General features: G+C 39.8%; 2 protein-coding genes across 7 annotated transcripts; one reads left to right on the top strand and one right to left on the bottom strand.

Annotated features, from left to right (window-relative positions):
* Positions 1-423: 423 nt before the first annotated feature.
* afg1la (AFG1 like ATPase a) lies at positions 424-11,390 on the bottom strand. 2 transcript variants are annotated; one of them, XM_039603781.1, is made up of 13 exons: positions 11,181-11,390; positions 10,626-10,816; positions 8,630-8,681; positions 8,434-8,535; positions 7,033-7,163; positions 6,840-6,939; positions 4,726-4,784; positions 4,546-4,628; positions 4,373-4,443; positions 4,179-4,279; positions 3,293-3,433; positions 3,093-3,203; positions 424-1,026 (listed from the first exon to the last, which is right to left on the bottom strand). In XM_039603781.1, exons 1-13 carry the CDS (start codon positions 11,305-11,307, stop codon positions 889-891), a joined length of 1,407 nt encoding a protein of 468 aa, XP_039459715.1. In that variant the 5' UTR covers positions 11,308-11,390; the 3' UTR covers positions 424-888. The 2 variants fall into 2 exon arrangements, with proteins under 2 accessions (XP_039459715.1, XP_031592881.2); XM_031737021.2 differs by having other exon boundaries at positions 10,626-10,831; positions 11,181-11,388.
* On the top strand, positions 10,841-18,304 carry LOC116318150 (sex comb on midleg-like protein 4). Of its 5 annotated transcripts, none has more exons than XM_039603783.1 (9): positions 10,841-11,023; positions 12,746-12,811; positions 13,651-13,887; positions 14,266-14,395; positions 14,546-14,746; positions 14,922-15,083; positions 15,179-15,397; positions 15,495-15,640; positions 15,727-18,304. In XM_039603783.1, the coding sequence occupies exons 2-9, from the start codon at positions 12,809-12,811 to the stop codon at positions 15,850-15,852; spliced, it is 1,224 nt and encodes a 407-aa protein (XP_039459717.1). In that variant the 5' UTR covers positions 10,841-11,023; positions 12,746-12,808; the 3' UTR covers positions 15,853-18,304. The 5 variants fall into 5 exon arrangements, with proteins under 5 accessions (XP_039459717.1, XP_039459716.1, XP_039459719.1 ...); XM_039603782.1 differs by having other exon boundaries at positions 12,743-12,811; XM_039603784.1 differs by lacking the exon at positions 10,841-11,023 and adding an exon at positions 11,392-11,421.
* Positions 18,305-20,171: the final 1,867 nt, after the last annotated feature.

The raw sequence follows: 20,171 nt of genomic DNA, 5'->3' as shown, positions 1-20,171 counted from the left end.
GCAGAAAAAAAAACTGTGTGCTTGCATGGCAATGCTTTTGTTTGTACAGGAGATATACTCCTGTAGTTTTTTTTCTTCTCACTTTCACTTCCCACACAGTACAGTCTTTGTTTCTGTAAGGCTGCGTGCATTATTGTATTTAAATAGAGGATGAATGCAAGCAGAAAGCAGTTAAATATCAACCTACGCCAACACTGAAACGGTTTCATTTGTGGGGACAGATGTACAAAGCTATTGTGCCATATAAGTAATATTCAGCTGACATGGTTTGCGTTTCTTTTTCCGTCTGGCAAATGAAGACACTGATGAAGAGTCAGATGGTGCCATTCATTCTCTGCAGCATCTGCAAAGCTTTCTGAGATAAACATTTCACATGCACTGGCTAAATAAATCACAACTCGAATAAACACACGGCTGCAAATCTCCAAACCAGTCTGCTGCCATTGTATTTAGATGTGTTAAGATCATATACAACTCATTTCATTTTCAAACCGTAGTGTATCTTAAAATAGATCCAATTAAAATGTCCCTTAAATCTTCATGAAAGTCCTTTTGGATTACTTTTCCAAAAGTTGTCCAGCTGATTTCCCACACATTAAAAAAAAAAAAGTGAAGTTGGACCTCAAAATGGCACCAAGTTAAAAGCAATAACTCAAAGTTCATCTTATAAATCCTCCTTAAAGTGCAATGTCGCAATAAAATGATTAGATAAGAATAAATACTCTGCACTACATTTGCACACACGCACAGACATGAGGAGTCCCACTGGGTTTGTGCTGCATAAGATGATGATGATGAGTAGTAGTGTTCAGTTCTGGGCTGTTACAGGCAGCGAGGAGTGCAGATTAAGGAGCACCAAGTTTGGTAACACTGTTTCCTTTCTAAATGTTACACCTGTGATTTCATGCTTCTGTCCCCCTCCAGCCAATATTCTTCTGTCTGCATCTCTGTGAGGCGGGACACGGTCCTCTGGAAGGCAAATTTTTCCTCTTCGCCGCTGAAGATGGACAGACTGCTGGCTTCTTCCTGTTAGACATTGGACATGTTACAGTTTACTGAGACAGGGGAAGCCCAGTCGGTATGGCAACACACACGACTTTGGGGGGAAAAAAGCCATTAATCAAATGGTGGCAGCCTAATAAAATGATACAACCTCCTCACTCTCAGATCTTTCATCTTTACATGTTCACACAGATTATTCTTTTTTTACAGTCAGATTTCAGTGCCCTCAAACACCTATATAATTTGTTTTATTCCTTTTTGGGTTAAATAACTTTGAAAAACTCATGTTTTATTTTTGTATTCTACAAAAAGATTCTACAACTTTTAAATTCAGACGAACAGAAAATTGAATCTGAATTATAAAACCATTACATGTGATGATTTAACATGATTTTACGTAGATCTTTTGCTTTTATTGGCGTTCAATGTTCTATTTATGGGTTTAATAGTTTCCAAATTAGATGTTCCAAAAGTTTGAAAATGAGATTTTCATGAAATTAAGTGGAAAATAAAATTTGTGGATCCACTGACTTGTATAAAGTTAATTTTTACCCAAATAGAAATGCAGTTTCTATGGTAACATACTTTATCTCTCTTCTGACACAGGAAAAAAAAAAAGCATGTTTTAACAACCCGTAGTCTTAAAAGCTTTTAACATTTGACTAAGCTACTTAACTTTTACACACCTAAAGTTTAGTTTGCAAATCTCATAAACCAACATTTTATTCACAATAGATCAACCATATCAAAGGTTTAAACAATGAAAACGCTCAGTGGGAAGAAAAAAGAACTCATTTTGAATCTGATGCGCCGGCGCCATGTTTATCACTGTGTAGCAGTCTCTCTTCTTTTAACAACAGTTTGCAAACATCTGGGAACCGAGGAGTCCAGCTGCTGAACATTTGGGAGAGATATGTTGTCTTATATGCGATTTGAGCTGCTCAACAGCCCTTTGGTCCTTGTGGGCGAGCATTGTGTTGCTGAAATAGGCGAGGCCTTCCTTAAAAAAGACATAATGAATTAGATGGGAGCACGTGCCTTTGGGCCCTGAAGATCATAAACATCCAACATTGATACAAAACTGTACGATCAACCCACAAATGGTCATGGCACATGGCTGCCCCTCCCTCAGCCTGGTTTTTCCTTCCCACTGTCACCAAGTGGGTTCACTTGATTGTTGGGGTTTTCTATGTATTACTGTAGGGTCTTCACTCTATAATATAAAGCACCTTGAGGTGACTGCTGTTGTGATTTGGTGCTATACAAATAAAACTGAATTGACCTGATTTTTAGCCTCGTCTCTTACACATGGAGATCTCTCCAAATTCTCTGAATATTATTATTTACGTTAGATAATGAGATGCTCAAACACTTGATAATTTTACACTGAAGGTCATTATTTTGAATTTTTCAACAATTTGTGGATTTCTTGGCAGATTTTTGGTGAATCTCTGCCCATCTTTACTTTTGAGAAACTGCCTTTCCAACACGCACTTTTTATACCCAGTGATGTTACTGACCTGTTGCTAATAAACATAATTAGCTGCAAATGTTCCTCCAGCGTTCTTTTTAGTATCGCTCACTTTTGCAGCCTTTTGTCATCCCCGTGGCAACCTTTTTGAGACATGCTGCTGCAATAAAATTCAACATGAGGTAATAATTTTTAAGAAACAATAAAATGTGTCCGTTTAAACATTTTAAAGTGTTATGTTTTACTGCGAATACGATTTGGGTTTATGAGATTTGCTAATTCTGTTTTAAATGACATTTGACACAGTGTCCCAACTTTTTTGGTTAGTGTTTTGTACAAGGGCTAAAAATTTTTTACATTAATTTCCATTTTTTATGTTACCGATACACTTCAAGGATGGATTTTTATTTTTTCAATTAAAAAAAAAAGGATTTAGGAACAAACTGATATACTGGTTAAAATGATTCTTACAGTTTACACAGTATGTGCTGACTTACTTTTAGCTGTGTGCTCTGGGTTTCATTTACTGTCAGCCGTAGGCCACAGAGGCCTTAATCATCTGTGTTTACCACCAAAATTACCCAAATCTGGTTTCTCTGCGGAAACAGTTACAGCTTACCCTTTTCAGCCCCAGGTCATCCATCAGGATGTGGCCCTCGTCGTGACTGTGATCCCCGTCTTGTACAAAAATATCCTCCAGCGGGTGATCTGCGAGGATCACAACACGTACCTGAAACAAGACAAATTTAGTGATAAATTCCCGTGTTTGGTGTTTTAGCGCAGGTTTAATGTGCATACAAACAAATGAAGGAATCCTACCTTGTGTTCATAGAGGGCATCCACGAGCGTAATGAGCCGCCTGGCTTGAGTTTTTTTGTTCACCGTCAGCAGAGGAATGTGTCGAATGAAGACCGTGTCAAACAGCCTGGATATCTCTAGGTAGTCACTCGCTCCTAAAGGCTGGAACATTTATATTCAAACACATGCATGAGGTGTCCACAAGCAAGACTTCCCACACTGGTTTGAGTCATTTTTTCATTTCCATAAGTTTTTCACCAAATCACACTTTGCATAAAATGTTTACTAGAAACTTCCGACTCTGCTGCTTTGTATTAGTCATTTTCTTTCTCTTGAGCATAAGCAGAACCAAAAGCGAGTCAGTCGTTTAAACAGAGACCTTTCATTTCCCATCATTGTGAAGGAAACCAACTAGATTAAAATGCAGGGAGAGGTACATAAAATAAAATACATCGGAATTTATTTGATGTGACGTTAAAGCAATAAAAACTGGTGCAGTAAACATCTGATAACAAGTGTTCGAGGGCTTTGCAGCAGGACTTTGTCATCAGTATGCAGAAAACCAGTCATACTGCAACTCTGAAGACACACGCATCTGCACGTTTTTACTAGCAATGGGAAACCAGTAGCTCAAGATTGTGGCGAGTGGTTTGCAAATTTAAAGAAAAAAAAAAACAAAACAAAAAACACTGCACTCTTGTGGTTGAGCATACCTTTGATTTCCCTTTTTAATAAGAGACTTCTGATACAAAGTCAAAACAAGCCCAATTTGTGCCATAAAATAAAGCAAACCACTTTTTTCCCCCATATTAAACCTGACATACCACATAATCTAAAAATAAAAGACTGATAAACAGTAATTATACCATATCATCCATCACACAGTATGTCTGTAAAAGAGACTCACTCTATCACAAAGCTCCTCAAACGTACAATCTGCGATGGTCCCGCACGCTTTGTTCAGGCGGACTTTTCTGTTGTGGACGTTCAGAACTCTTGGTCGTGTTACTGCAGAAAACATTATGTTCAGTACTTTATATAATGAGCGGGTCATCAGTAAAATGCTGCAGTGACAGAATTCCATTTTGAAAGCAGACTTACTGTCATTCTGTTTAAAAGCCAGCTCGTCAAACATTTTATCGAGGGTCGTTTCTGCATCAGGTTCACTGGAACTGCAACGGATGTAACAGGGAAACATTAAATAGGAAAAACAGTGCAAACCACACAAAACAAAATCATCCCCCCTGTCTTGTTTTACAATGAGCATTTCTTACAGGAAGTAGAGTTTTCCAGATGAGGGTCTATTCCGTTTGCGGTAGTCAATCCCAGAGTCCAGGCGAAGAGTATGGCAATATTTCTGCAGGAGGAAAAACAGTTTACAGATAAATACTGTGATGTCACACGTGGTAGCCTCAGCAGCAAAAGATGACTTAACTTTTTTTTTTTTTTTTTACCTGCAACACTGCAATAAAAGGCACAAAGTTGGCTCTCTGCAGGCCGTTTTTATACAAATCTGAGGAAACAGAAAGAAAAAAAATCATTGTCACATTTGCTGTTCTGGCATACATCTAAATGGCTTTCAAAGTGTTACAGAAGACTGATTATGCTTCTTTCTTGTTTTCTGTAATTTGTACACTCAAATCCCATTTAAACTTGTAAATCTGGTCAAGATGACCTGATAACATTCAAACCAAGCATCAGAATGAAGAAGAGCGGGGACTTAAGCGACTATGAATGTGGTGTGGTTGTTGGTGCCAGACAGGCTAGTCTATTTCAGAAACTGGTGATCTACTGGGATATTCCCACACTATCATCTCTAGGGTTTACAGAGAATGGTCCAAAAAAGAGAAAATATGGAATGAGCAAATTCAGTGGGTGAAAATACCTTATTGACTCAGAGCTGACTCAGGTCACAGGAAAATGGCCAGACTGCTTTAATGTGACAGGAAACTCAAATAACCACTTGTTACAACGAAGGTACGGAGAAGAGCATTTCTGAGTGTTTCTGATGCTATCACGTCGACATGGACCAAAACCTCTGAGGAATATTTCCAGCACCTTGTTGGATCTATACCACGAAGAATTAAAGCAGTTCTTTCCAACCTGGTAATACCAAGGTGTACCTAATAAAGTGCTTGGTGAGTGTATACTCTATACTGTTACAATTTAATTCGGATATTGAGGTCACTGGATGTAAAATTAACCCCTGTGGGTTAAAACACTCTCAGTTTACAACAGTTTCTTTTTACTTTAGGCTCTCTGTGGTGTCAGTGTGAGCAGATACTCCTAACATCATCGATTCAGGTTCCTAACATTATAGATTTAGCCACAAAACAGCCCGGCCCACCTGCTGTTCAACCTTCTGCTTGTAAGGGTCAGCCAGTAAGAAGAAAGCTGGCTTAAAAGGAGGGCGAAGTGAGGTAAAATGACTCTTTTCAAACAAATGATGAACAAGTAAGATAAATAACAGTTTGACATAGCATAACTGATGTTACAAATTTTAAATACATTGGTCCCTCGTTTATTGCGGGAGTTATGTTCTAAAAATAACCCGCGACAGGTGAAATCCACGAAGTAGCCAGCTTTATATTTTACAATTATTCTAGATGTTTTAAGGCTGTAAAACCCCTCACTACACACTTTATACACTTTTCTCAGACAGGCATGAAGATTTTCACACTTTTCTCTCTTGTTTAAACACCCTCAAAGTTCAAACCTTCGTAGAAAAATAAGTCCAGTATTATAGAATGAAACCAAAGATCAAACCCTGTTTTCAGGTCCAGAACATGGGAATAGAGCAGCTGCGAGAGCATTCAACATTAAAGAATCAATGGTAGGGAAGTGGAGGAAGCAAGAAGAATGAGTTGAGTAAAGTTTGACTTATCTGACTGTTTGGTTTCGCCTAATGTGCCTTATAATCCAAAAAATACGGTAACTTCTACCTTCCTTAAGCATGTCCAGAAGTTCTACTTTTTATGCGATGGTTAGCATCTTCCTCTGCCTTTTGGGTGCTGCAGGTAACTTTGACGGTGCAAAACGTTTCATCGACATTGTTGTGTTTGTTGGGGAGAAAACTTACAAACATACAGTACAGCACTTCAGAGTCACACTGCTGGCAATCGAAGATTTATGTAAATATGACAAGCTGAACGCATTCTGTACTGGACAGGAGACACGGCACGAGATTGATTGACAACGGTCTACAGCCAATCAGGACGCAGAACACAATGCGCTGTAACAACAACAAAAAAAGCATGCAAAATTGCACAAAAAAAAAAAAAAAAAAAAAAATCAGTGAAATAGCGAGGCCGCAAAAGGTGAACCGCGTTATAGCGACGGACCACTGTAACACAATATTTATTGCAGTTGTTTTTGTCAAATGATGTATGCACATGTTTACTTTAACATGGTGAATAATTTCCTGAATGTCCTGAATGCTTATACATTTATGATTACAATCCCATAGGATTGTGCTTTAAAGGCATTACTTGTTTTTTATGTAAACCAAAGGAGTTTTAAGCCGTGTTAAGAACACAATTATAATCATATTACACTAGACATTACTTACCTTCAGGCGGACGATTAGAAGTAGCCACAACAACAACACCGTTCAGAAACAGATTCTCAAAAAGCTGCTTGAGAATCATGGCATCTGCTATATCAGTGACCTGAAATGTGGGTAAAGCACAACAACATGATTGTTACATGAGGTTACATGCTATAGAGACTAAACATTTTTTTACAAGATGATTTAAAAGTACCTGAAACTCATCGAAGCACAGCAGACAAGCCTCTTCACTGATTTCCTCTGCAACCGGAGCAATGGGATCATAAGACTTGGCCATTTTTCCTGCCTTCCTTTTTGGCATACTCTGTTTCAGCCGATGAATCCCTGTAGATTGAAAAGATAAATGCAGTTACTGTTAATTGTAAGTCTGTAAGAATAGACAAGTACAAGTGAACCGAAAAAGATCCCAGAAAAAACAAGTGGAAAATGCAAACTATCACATTCTTACAACATTATAATATTAGATATTCTATGTATAATAAGCATGCAATAGATAGGCATATAGTAGAGAAAGAGTCTTGTGCAAAACAATATATGTTACCCTGTTGTCTTTGTTCTGCACAGGATATTGGACAAAGTTGCCATTATTAAATAATTGTTTCCGTACAACTTTCTCTCACACCGTTGTGCAGGAATATTTGCGACCTCTTCTTTACAACATATGTTTAGTTCATTGAGGTTTTGGGGTTTTTGTTTATTCACAACCCTCTTAAGGTCCCACCACAATATTTCAGTTAGCTTGAGGTCTGGATCATTAAAACACTGATTCTTGTCTTATTCAGCTGTTCTGTTGTAGATTTCCTGGTGTTCTTGGGATTGCTGTCCTATTTTATGGCCCAGTTTGGACCAAGCTTTAGCTGTTGGACAAATGGCCTCACATTTGACTCTGAAATACTTTGTTATAAAAGAGGAATTCACGGTCGGCTCAATGAGCGCAGTGCCCATGTCCTGTGGCTGCAAAGCAAGCCCAAATAATCACCCCTCCACCGCTGTGTTTACAGTTGTTATGAGGAGTTTGTGCTGATATGCTGAGTTTGATTTGCTACTTACCCTCTTAATTGCTATGGAAGCAGTAAGGCTGTACTTAGAGTCCCCTTAAATCTTTCGTTTCACATGACTGTATGTGAAGTACTGCTTACACTGGAGGAAATACTGCAGTATTTCAAAGGTAAATGTTTTGAATCTCCACAAATCAAATCACAGAGAAATTAACGTAAAATACAAAACTGTGTCTCATGCTAGAGATTTTACCATTAGTGACAAGTGGATTTTAGTAAATACACAAAAATCCTTACATAGCTGAGTTTAAGTGGCAGGAGTGACACAATATATCCAGATGGATTATGTACTGATGTCGAAAAAAATGTATATTTGCATTCTTCTTTTACGGCACAGATACAACAGACTTGATTTATCTTGAACAAAACTCAGTTTCATTCCAGTATTTCTTTTTGCCAATAAAACAAAGACACCTTATCTTCCCCCACATGTTCACTAGAAGCAGAGAAAGTCCAAAGTTGCATTTGATAAACACAGCTCACCTCCCCCCCCCTTTTTTTCTCTTAAATGCAGCTTAACTAACAACTGTACTCACTTTTATGCACATCCAACATAAAACCATGGAAATGAACCCTCTTTTTGTTCTCAGTCTCCACATATGAGTAAAACATGTCCATGACCATCGTTTTCCCCGTGCCTGAAACAAATAAAAAAAAAAGATCTTCTGAGTTAGGAACAAATCTTAATTTCATTACATTGAGATATGCAACTCTGTGAGTTTCATGGCTTACCAACATCACCGTAGATGTAGTAACCTTTGGGAGGCTTTGGTTTTGTGAAAAACTAAAAGATGAAGAGACAAGTAAAAATGAGCAAAAAGCATCATTATAAACTAATATAGACAAATAGATGGCAAATTATTTAGGAATCTTTCAGTAATTCCTTTTTTTTTTTATTGTGACCTGAAGAAAGCATGCCAAACACACAGGCTTTTTTTTTTTTTGAAGGAATCACACTCAGTAAGAGCGCAAGTTATGTCAACAAAGCCAACAGCTGATGAGACTGAGTAAGAAGATAAGAGAAACACTGTAGAAGCAAATTTTAAAAAGGCATGCTGCTGAAATTGTCAGCAAAGAAGATAAGGCATGAAAGAGAGCTGCTCTTATGTTCCTCAGATTTATGTGACACAGTGGTAACCTGAAAAATGTGAAAAACAGCACAGGCGGGGTGGAGTGGGCTGACACGAGCGTCGGGGGTGATTTGTGACAGAAGGAGAAAGAGCACAAGGGAAGTTTTTCAAGATGGTTGTGACACTTTTAATGATATATTGTTTGGAGACAGTGGCACTGACTAAAAATACAGGAGGCTAAGCTAGAGCTGGCAGAGTTGAACATGTTCAGATTTTCAATGAGAATGACCAGGATGGACAAGATGGGCTAGAAAAGAGTACATCAGAGGGGCAGCTCAGGTTGAGCAGTTTGGAGACAAAGTTAGAGAGGAGAGGCTGAGATGGTTTGGACACTTGCAGAGGAGGGACAGTGGATATATGGGATGGAGGACGTTGAATATGGAGCTTTCAGGCAGGAGGAAAAGAGGATGACCACAGAAAAGATTCATGGATGCAGAGGGTTGGTGTGACAGAAGAAGATGCTAGGAGCAGGGTGAGATTTAGGCAGATGATCCGCTCTGGCAACCTCTAACGGGAGGAGCAACAGAAGAAGATGAAGACAAAGTGGTAAACTGAAAAACCATGTTTCACACGTCATCATTAACACTGGACTTTCTGTGTTAATGTTTTTGAATGTGAAACGGTCACATGTAGGGCAGCACAGTGGTGTCGCTGTTAGCACTGTTGTACCCTGGGGCCTTTTCAGTTTAATGCAGTGCTATTTATATTGCACCAAATCAAAACAGCAGTCACCTCAAGGCACATATTATTGTAAGACAAAGTTTTCATGTGCTCAAACGGCTTCTCTCCGGGTACACCAGTGTCAAGTGGGACTGGCTCCAGTGCCTGAATTGAATAAGCAGAAAATGGATGGATGGATGGATGGATGGATGGATGGATGGATGGATGGATGGATGGATGGATGGGAAACAGGGAAAATCTATGAAATTTATGGCAGGTAACATGACCAAAGGGACCCCTGTATATATAATCCATCCATCCTCTTTCGCTTATCCAATTCAGGGTTGTGGCCTACCCCAGCTGCCATAGGGTGAGCACAGGGCTAACACATGTGGGCTACCACTCACATGCCCAGCTATGAACAATTTAGAATTACTGGTTAACCTAACCCCGCTAAGTCTCTTGACTGTGGGAGGAAACTGAAGTACCCAGAGAAAAGATACACAGACACGGAGAGAGCATGCAAACCTCACACAGAAAGGCTCTGGCATGATGGTGGATTCAAAGCTAGGACCTTCTTGCTGTGAGGCAACAGTGCTAACCCTCCCTCCACTACAGACACCCACCTGAGTATCTTAGGTCTGAATACCTAACTACCCTTATGCAAGATGCCCCATTCATTGGAGTGTGAATGCTACACAATAACAGTATTTTATTACTCCAAAACCTTTGTGATACTCTGTGATGCAACTTTGCAAAAACACTTTATAATTTGGATAATAACCAAGTTAAAGGCTGAGTAAAGCTGGACAAATGTAAAGATTAATCTCTAATATTGCCAACATTATAAACCACATTGCTCCGCACTAATATTCAGTTAATATTAATATTAATATTAATAATAATAATGACATAAGTTGGGGCGTGCTTCTACCTACCCTGGAGAAGATGGATGTCGGGGTGTTGCTGTATCCTCTCAGAGTTTTGTGCAGCTGGTCCAGTTTCTGCAGCACCGCTCTCTGGTGCTCATCCTCCCGCAGCGTCCCATCTCTGATCAGCCCGGTGTAGTGATCCAGGGGGCCGCTGAAGCCGGCGGCGCTAACACCGCTCTCCTCCTCCTCCTGCCGGACTTTCACAGAGTATCCTTAAAAACCGTAATAACACGCACGTTACCGATAGATTAGCTCTCCGCAACGCTTTTAGACCACTACGAAAACGACTTTATAGGTGATTCGGACAGTAACAATAACGTTGCTCTGGTGGGCGAATAGGAAGAATTAGCGGCTAACGACTCTGACAGCTCACAGGGCAGGATAAAACCGACAAGCATAACAAGGTAAGTTTGTACAAAACCTCAAAAATGTGCATTAATGCCAGGTTAACGTGAAAAAGCATACACTAGCTAAACATGTTAATTAAAAGTAGGACAAGGTTGTGATTAGAGCAGCGGACGGTTACTTTAAACAGTCTAAACTGGTCTAAACAAACCTCACCTCTTCTGTGGAAGTCTCTGAGAGATTTCAGCAGCTTTCCAGAGGAATGTTGCTCTTTAAAAAGAAGCCTAAAGCCCAAAGAAGCTGAGGGTGACATCTTCATAGACAGCGGTACGCGCGCCGCCATCTTGGATTCAAATTTTGTCAATCAAACTTTATTAGCAATGACATTTTCAGTTGCTTTTCGGCCAACAGGAGGCGACAATTCACCATGCCGGATTATTTAACAGCACCTTTAAACGTAAATAAAATAATATTGTATTTTAATTATGGGTAGTAAATGTGCTATTGCATCCTATAAATACAATTTCAGAGACTATACGGTTATTATTATTATTATTATTATTACTCAGGCGTGTTGCCACTTCATAATGTTATACACTTAATACATCACTGGGGTTTCAGCTAGTAGTCAGGCAAAAGAAGACCTCTAAAAGCATCACTTTCAGCTCTGGGAAATTGTGTGTAGTTCGGGATAATTATTTAATTTAAAAATGTATTGCTAGATAATTTATTGAGTAATTAAAAAAAACTAATTTGCCTAAATCTCACGGCTGCACGCACACCTGATTTGTCCTCTGTGACTGTAATATCAAGTGCAGCAGTATCATTGACTTCACTGTATGACTGTAGGGGGTAAATTAATGCTATATAGAGTCTTTCTTCGCCCACCCGAAAAATGCGTTTATTCAAATTACTGAGCAATACATTTGAAACACCACATGATAAAACATGCGAGCTACACAGCATAAATCCACATGGAATTCTGTAAAATCATCATATTTTCACAATAAGATTTTAATGTTAACATGATTATTTTGGACAGCAGCTATTTATTTCATTCACTGTAAAATATCACAGTAATAGTAAAAAAAATAAAATAAAAATGGGTCTGATTTCCTGCAGCTCCAGCAGCTCCCTCGTGTTGTTTTTACAAACATAAAGCCCAAATATATTCAGCGTGCTCCCATGCATAACAAAGAAAAGCCCTGACTCCTCTCATCTGGAAAGCTCGAAGCAGGAATTTTTAAAACATTTTGTTATAATCTGGGTCATTTTTACTTAAGAACATGACTGAGATAATCATTTTTGATAGACGTGATAGATGGATTTATCAACAATTCACCAAAGATCTAAATATAATGAAAGTATAAACAATTTAAAAGCCCACAATAACGCTGAAACACAAACGTTAAGAATCGTGTTAAAAATAAAATAAAATTAAATTAAATAACCGATATTTCATTTTTATATCAACTGACAGCTGCAAATCTGTCTTGGGTCTAATTGTGCCTCCGAAGCACTGAGCCTGGGTTGCAGACAAAACATGGCAGACAACTGTCAGGGCTTACAGGCTTGTTGCCATGACAACAGAGGAGCACTTCTCCCTCTCTCTCCGTCTCTCTGTCTCTTTAATGCACACACACACACACACTGTCACTCGCTCTCTGTCTGTCTCTGTTGTACACACACACACACGCACACTCACAAGCACACAGACATATATACAGTATTACAGTGGAATCCGCCTTGCGCTGAGATCTGTGCTCTGCTACTGGTAGCAGAAGAAAATATAGGAACCACAGCACGGAGCGCAGGGATACTCCACATCTTCACATCTGCTTTGGATGGTGAGTGCCTGCTGACCGGTTATTGTTTGTTTACATGCTGCATCCTTTCACAAATCTCTTCAAAATACATTTGGAGGCATTGCAAATGGCTTCTTTCCGGTTAGTTGTGCTGGTGCGGGGGGGCGGGGGATATTTCTTTTATTTAGTAGCTGCTTCTTGTTTCCTTTCTCTTATTTTAAGAATAGGCTGGAAGCTGTCATGATAATGGTAATTCATAGCTGGGTAGCCATGGTGAAGTCAATTTCCCCCCCTCCCTCTGCCACTGCTGAATGCATTAGTCTAATGAGATGTCTGCAGCCCGTGTGCCCAGGAGCAGCAGCACAGCAGCAGCAGCGGTGTGTTAACCAAAGGGAGACTAAGGGGGGGGGGAAAGCAAGATGGCTTTTCCTGCACTGCATGGAATTTAACTTTGTAGTCGCCTTTAGGCTCCTGGGATTTAAAACAAAAGGTTGTGGGCTTTCACAATAGAAGATAGCAGGTAATAGTCACCCCTCCCTCTCCCAGGTTTATTAGTGTGTTATGAGTGCAGGATGGAGGTGCTGTTTCCACCACTGCACATGCATGGCTGCCTTTGTGTGTTGTTTGATTATTATGGTGCTCAGCTAAATGCTGTTTCTCTCACCACATTGCTCGGCTGAGTTTTCTGCAGTCTCCTAGTGTTTGGATGTTACTGTTGGTACACCTTTGCCAATTGCCTCTGCTTCCTCTGAATTCATGCTAATGCTGCACTCTAGTATGCAGCGGCTACAGAGGAGTATTGATGTGCAACTAAAGTGCATGTTTTCAATGCGTTTCCCTTGCCCTTGTTTGAGCTCACTCATTGTTTCCTTTGTGTCCAGCTACAAATGAGCGTACCTGCAGTGACGGCACAGAAATCAGACGGCAACAACGGTGAGATGCAATCAGCTGCAGTGGCTCCCTCCTTCATCCCCAGCCAGGCGGGGAAGATACCGGGCAGGAAGAGAGGGAGACCTCCGCTCCGCAATGTCGCCAAGATGGATTTTCCTAATCGCTACCCTGAATCGCTCCCTCCACTCAAAGTGCCCAAGAAGAGGGGGAGAAAGCCGGGCTTCAAGGTCAGCCAGATGGGGAAGGGGATGGGAAAGGGGAAGGGGGGGCTGATGGATGAGTTGTAGTGTGTGTGGGTGCAGTGTGTTTAAAAATACATGTGTACACAGACAGGGAGACTCCATGCCCTTCAGATTTTGTGGGATCCCAGCATAAACAGAGTTGGAGTTAACATCTGTGAGGCTTTGTTCTGTTGTGTTATGGAATTATTTTTTAGCCTAAAGAGGACATTATTATCAGCACATTTGTTTTCTTTTCATACAGGCCAAAGCATGAAAACTACAGTGTTAAACAATCCTAACCCTCCCTGCATGATTTAGTGTGCATAAATAAATGATATTTCCAAAACAGACATAGCAATACAAAACCCCCTTCTTCCTCTCCAGCTCAAACCCAGGATGGTGATGACACCACTGGCTATTTCTCCACCCAGCAGCACCCCAGAGCCCGATATGAGCTCCATTCCTCAGGATGCTGCCACCATCCCCCACTCTGCCACGCCCCAGGTGCTCACAGGTAAGATACAATACGCTGTTAATCCCACTTAAGAAGCTTTAAAGTGCTTCTCTGTTAGCTTAAAGACAAAAAATCATATGATCTCTTTTTTTCCCTTATGTTTTTCTCCTATTTCTCCTTTCCTTCGTTTTCTCCATTTGTGTTTTCCAGTCTGTATCTACATCAACAAGCAGGCGAACACTGGGCCCAACCTGGACAGGAAGAAGATCCAACAGCTTCCCGATCACTTTGGGCCCGACAGACCCTCTGTGGTGCTTCAGCAGGCCGTTCAGGGCTGCATCGACAGTGCTTTCCAGCAGAAAACGGTGTTCACTCTCCTCACACAAGGCTACGGAGGAGAAAAAATATCAGGTGTTGTACAAAGACCCCCTTCAGGTGTTGTTATCTGTTTGTTTAATAGCTTCTTTAGCACACTCCCTAAGGTGTTACTGAGAGAGAAAAAAAATATTAAAGGTTTCATTGTCTGACTTATAAGAAACTTTTGTCTAAGCTGCATTTCAAGTGGTCTTCTGTTTTGCTCTTCCAGCCACATTTGATGGGAAGCAGCATCTTCTGAGCCTCCCCGTGGTGAACAGCATCGACTATGTGCTTCGTTTTCTGAAGAAGCTCTGTCGCAGCTTGCACTGTGAAAACCTTTTCAGTGATCAGCCCATTACACAGCACAGCGGTGGCTCCTACCAGTCAGATGGTACTTCCAAATTAAGTTCTTGAACTAATATAAACAAATACTTTGAATCTGTGGGGGATTTTTATCACTAACAGAAGTCTCCATCATGTCTTTAGCTGAAACATCAATGGCTGATGACTACCATTTAGACCAGTCAGATGGCAAACGCTACTCCGTTGACCCTGGCGATTCCGCTTTCAGCTCCATAAGCTCGTCCTACTCACCAAAGTCCACCTACGGGTTTCGCTCTTCACAGCAGTTCTCTAATGGCTCAGCCTCCATGTGCAGGCAGTCATCCACCAGCCCAAACACGTTCCCGGAGAGCAACAGGACAGGTAAGACACCATTACAAGATAAATCAAGCACTGATGTGGCCTTTATTTTTCTGAGGTACAAAAGTAACTCTCCATCTTTCATTTGTTCTTTCTTGAGGTTATAATGTGTCTTCAGAATCGCAGGAGTCCAAAGCTCCGCCCAATAAAGACCCATCCACCTGGTCTGTGGAAGATGTTGTATGGTTCATCAGGGATGCAGATCCCCAGGCTCTAGGTCCTCACGCAGATGTCTTTAGGAAACATGTAAGTGTTATGCTGCTGATTTACTTGGCTAGACTAAACCTCAGGTCCTCACTGACTTTCACACCATCTTCCTCTGCCTTTCACAGGAGATAGATGGAAATGCTTTGTTACTCTTAAAGAGCGACATGATCATGAAGTACCTCGGACTCAAGCTGGGGCCGGCCTTGAAGCTTTGCTACCACATCGACAAGCTTAAGCAGACTAAGTTCTGAAAACTGACTACAGTTTATTAACCTCTTAAATCCAGCAGAATATTTGAGGAAGGTCACATCTGGGGAAGGCAGGTCTGTCAGCCAATGGGAAGAAAGTAGAGTCATGAGGTGTGCCACTTCATTTAGAGTCCCCGGAAGTAAGGTGCATCTGTTCCTTATCTGCCCCAAAAGTATAAAAGCAAATTGGTTACTAGTTTTGTCCTTTTTTTCACCCTGAATGAGAAGATAACAGAGCAAAAATCTAAGAAAGAAATTAGTTACTGAATAACCGTATCTTCGGTCTTTCATTTATCTCTATCATGAAGGTATTTGTTGGTAACTTTAGCACTTTAACATTAGCGAGGTCACACCATAAGACCGTATCCAGCTAAATCCTGTAAAAGTTAGGTTCATTAACTAGTATCAAAGATTAGTTTGGTTCTTACATGGTAAAAATCTGCACATATTGTTTTTTTCTTTAAAGTTACTGTATCAAACATGATAATGAGCATCATTTAATAACCGTATTATTCATTTGGAGTCATATTTATGGGCACCAGATTCCGGTCAACTTAAATTGAGTGTTTACTCTCTTTTAACTCCCGTTTTGGTCTCCACCACCTCCTAAAACGCTAGATGCTCCTTTTTGTTCACTGTTGGGCTCCTAATTCTGACAGTCAGTCCTTTAGTGCTGAGCAGATAAAGTATAAATGGGTTGTTGAGAGACTCTTCACTTAAATCTGTAGTGGCAAAAAATGACGCTATGTAAAGAAGAAGCTACTTTCAGCTACTCCCTTATTCACAAGGGGTCTCCACGTGTTTGTTTTTCACACCAGATTCCCTTCCTGACATCCTAAGGCACCTAAGGGATTTGTGTCTCCTTCCAGGATTAAACTGGGGATCTTTAAGTTGTTAGGTGACTGCGTAAACCACTACACTATGCTATGAGATTGACCCAAAATAGCCAGACAGCTAAACAATAAGCAAACACTGTGTAAAGGTAAATAAAGCCAAGAGGATCTGACGATTCAGTCACTGCATCTGTTGTGCGCTACACCCAACCACCTCATACTGATTATAAAATACTCGGGGGCAGAGAGACTCTGAACTGGTGCACCTCAGACCTGGACAGCTTACTCCCTTGCCATTGGCTTACAGAGCAGAAATGAGTGTTTTGCTAAGTTTCCCAGAGTTATGATTCATCCCTCCCTCTTGTCTTACGTCTGGCATAAAGTTTGATCTAAACCCATCATATTGTGGAATACATCCTTCATACACATTATATAACATATTTGTAATCATTAAAATAACGCCAACTTTTGTCTCACAAACCTTCATTAGCAGAACATCTGTCTGCTGCAGATTATATATACAGTATATCCGTCATCTGACAAGCAATGTATAACAGAAAACACTTTATACCTTAAGAAAGTCTCATTTTGTCAAATGTCACTATCCGATCTCGTTTACTCGTGTTTACCAAGCTGAAAAAACATATCTACGAGTGTATTTAAAAAAACAGTGCATTAAAGACTACGTCGTTTTTTGATTGAGAGATTTAGAAAATCATTTTTGATACTATTTTTTCACATTACTGTATGACGAAAAAGTAATGTTCCCATTGAATTTGCCTTTCTTTTTTTAATTATAAGTTTCATATTAAAAACAGTACAGCCTAACAAAAACAGAACAATAGCCTACACAGAAGGACAGCAGCTCTCTTGTACATACACATATAAAGAAAAGTGAGAGCTTTGTGAACGTGATATATTAATGTTTTAATATGCAAGATTGTTACACGCCGCCTATCTCCATAGCCTCTTTATGTACAGTCATAAGAACATTTTTTTTAAATTATATGTTTCTATGTTTTTATCGAGCATCAGTGTTGATACACAAGTTGTCAGAACACACGAAACACTTAAATGTTATACTGAGAAAACCCAAAAGGCCATGTAAATGGGTATATAAGATGATATTGCTTATGTATACCACTTTTGGTGTACAGTATGCATTCTTTTTTAATCAATTAACCTTTGTAAGTGAATGCTGCTGTAAAGATATTCCATGTAAGCCATGCCTAGTGAGATCAAACTAAGCTGTTTTATTTTGAAAGTCACTATGAATAAGACTTTTAGAGAAAGCTGAGTGGATCAGTGCTCTATACCGGTGCTAAAAGTTATCAGCGTATTCAACTGTTTGCTTTTGTGTTTGTGAGATGTAAAGGAAAACATATGTGTATGCTGTATTGTATGTGAGCATTAAATTAAGAAGTCAAGTAACCGGAGGTGATGTTAGAGTTATTGTAACACAATATTCGAAGGGGCTGGTTGCCTTTGGCTTGTAGAACAACAGTTAGCACTAATTATTTTTGCAGCACCCAATCATCCTGAATAGGTGGCGGTTTAAATCTGGGTCCACACATCTGAGAATTATTTTGGCTGGAAGCCTCGTCTGCTCTTCAACACACATGATTTAACAAAGGTGACCTATATCTGTGCCTCTCAAACCGGTGTACAGGGAGCATCCAGGTTTCTCTGCGGGGCTCTCAAGGGGTCTCCGTGAATCATAAATAGGTTTACCAACTGCAGAATGGAATATTTAAAAAATAACACAGTATATCATGGTCAAATTCATACCTTATAGTCCTAGTGATTTTTCAGGTCTTTGAGACTTATATTACAGCTAATTTGGAGTGAAATGACTTTTATTGTAAGTAAAAGAAAATGATTTTATGGAGGGCTTTTATAATTCACTGAAGACTTTTTGACATTACAGCAGAAAAAGTAAATGTTAATATTGTAGGTAACAATGACTAAACTCCATTCAGCTGTGTCAGTTTCAAGGCCCTGGTTTTGTGCACACTGCTGGTTCTCTTTCAAGCGGTCATTACGATCTGGGATATTATAATAAGTCCAAATAAATGCTATAAAAAATATTAATCCTCATTTTCTCCTCTGCTCTGTGCATTGTGGCTATTTTTCCCTGACTTATTATCTGGTCTTCTAAGTAAAGACACATTTGCTCTGGAACTTGCACCATGTTTATCTCCTGAAGTGATTAAAAAAAAAAAAAAAAGATTATGTCACAGGCTGTTGTAATCAGGTAAGTAGGACCTAGATATGAAAGTGGACCTCTTATGCTAATTTCCAGCTCCATTAAAAAATAAAATAAAATCTTGGACTCTGGTAGAGTAGCTACCAGAGTAATGCAAAGCTACTCTAGTATTACTCACATTTGAGAATAACCCTTCTTTGCCTGGGTACATCCACGGTCTGAAACCAGCCAGCTCCTCTCCCTTTAAGGCAACTTTCCCCTGACAGAAGGTGTGTACAGCAGCTTTGTGCTCGCATCTAGAGGGATACCTCCTGTCTTTTACACAATACACATCCAAGAATAGAGAAAAAAAAAAGTACACGGAGAACTCCGAAGCCTAAGCTTCTGGTGCACAGGGATTATTTGAACATACACTGACCCCATTATTTAAAACTTTGGCCACATTCATGGTCAACTGAATTTGTGCTGTGTGTGAGTGGGTGTGCGTCTGTGTGTGTGGGGATGCGCATAATCCCCCGCAACTCTAAAAGGAAGAAATTAAATGCCAAACCTAGACTTTTTAATCACCATGGAGACGTGAAAGGTTAGATTCACACTCACTAGCTTACATGGATGGAAGCCCCCCCCCCATTAAGAGATGGGCCAGTTTTTCACAGAAAGAGGACTGTGAGAAATTTGGAGTCGCTTCAGACTTAAAGCCACAGTCAGTATGGACAAGATGTGTTGGTTCTTTTCATACTTTGAAGACAAGCTTGACATTATTTTTGTGAAAAAAAGAAAGGAAATGGTAATAATCGATCTTTAATTGAATACTTCAGGATTTTGTCTCCCAAAGGTTATGAGGAGGCTTTAAAACTAAACTAAATGTCACCTTCGGGACGCATTTGAACGTAGCCAAGGGAAACAGCTAGTAAGTAAGGGTAAATTGTGTGTTTAGGATCAACGTGAAGGGCTTTAAACAACAAAAGCGCAAAAATATTAAAAATATTTTTTTTTTTAAATAATGAATTTTACACTTTAATTTGGCTTGTGGTCAAAATTTTGAAGGTGGGCCTGGGGTTGGGGTGACAGGTTTTCTACAGCCTGGCTACAAACTCTAAGTTTTTTAATAAATGTATTTATTCTTCTCACAGATTTGTCTAATACCATATAAGTGAAATATTTCACAGTCGGGTTTATTAAATCCAATTCCAGATTAGTTGCAGTGAATTATTTCATCAGGGTCAAAAATGAATAGGCTATGAATCTTCCATTCTTGCGCCACGGAGATGTCCAACATGTTA

The sequence above is a fragment of the Oreochromis aureus genome, linkage group 19 (assembly GCF_013358895.1).
Source record: "Oreochromis aureus strain Israel breed Guangdong linkage group 19, ZZ_aureus, whole genome shotgun sequence".
In the NCBI taxonomy this organism is placed as follows: Eukaryota; Metazoa; Chordata; class Actinopteri; order Cichliformes; family Cichlidae; genus Oreochromis; species Oreochromis aureus.
Note: the sequence above shows the minus strand (reverse complement) of the source record. Positions and strands in the feature narration are given on the sequence as shown.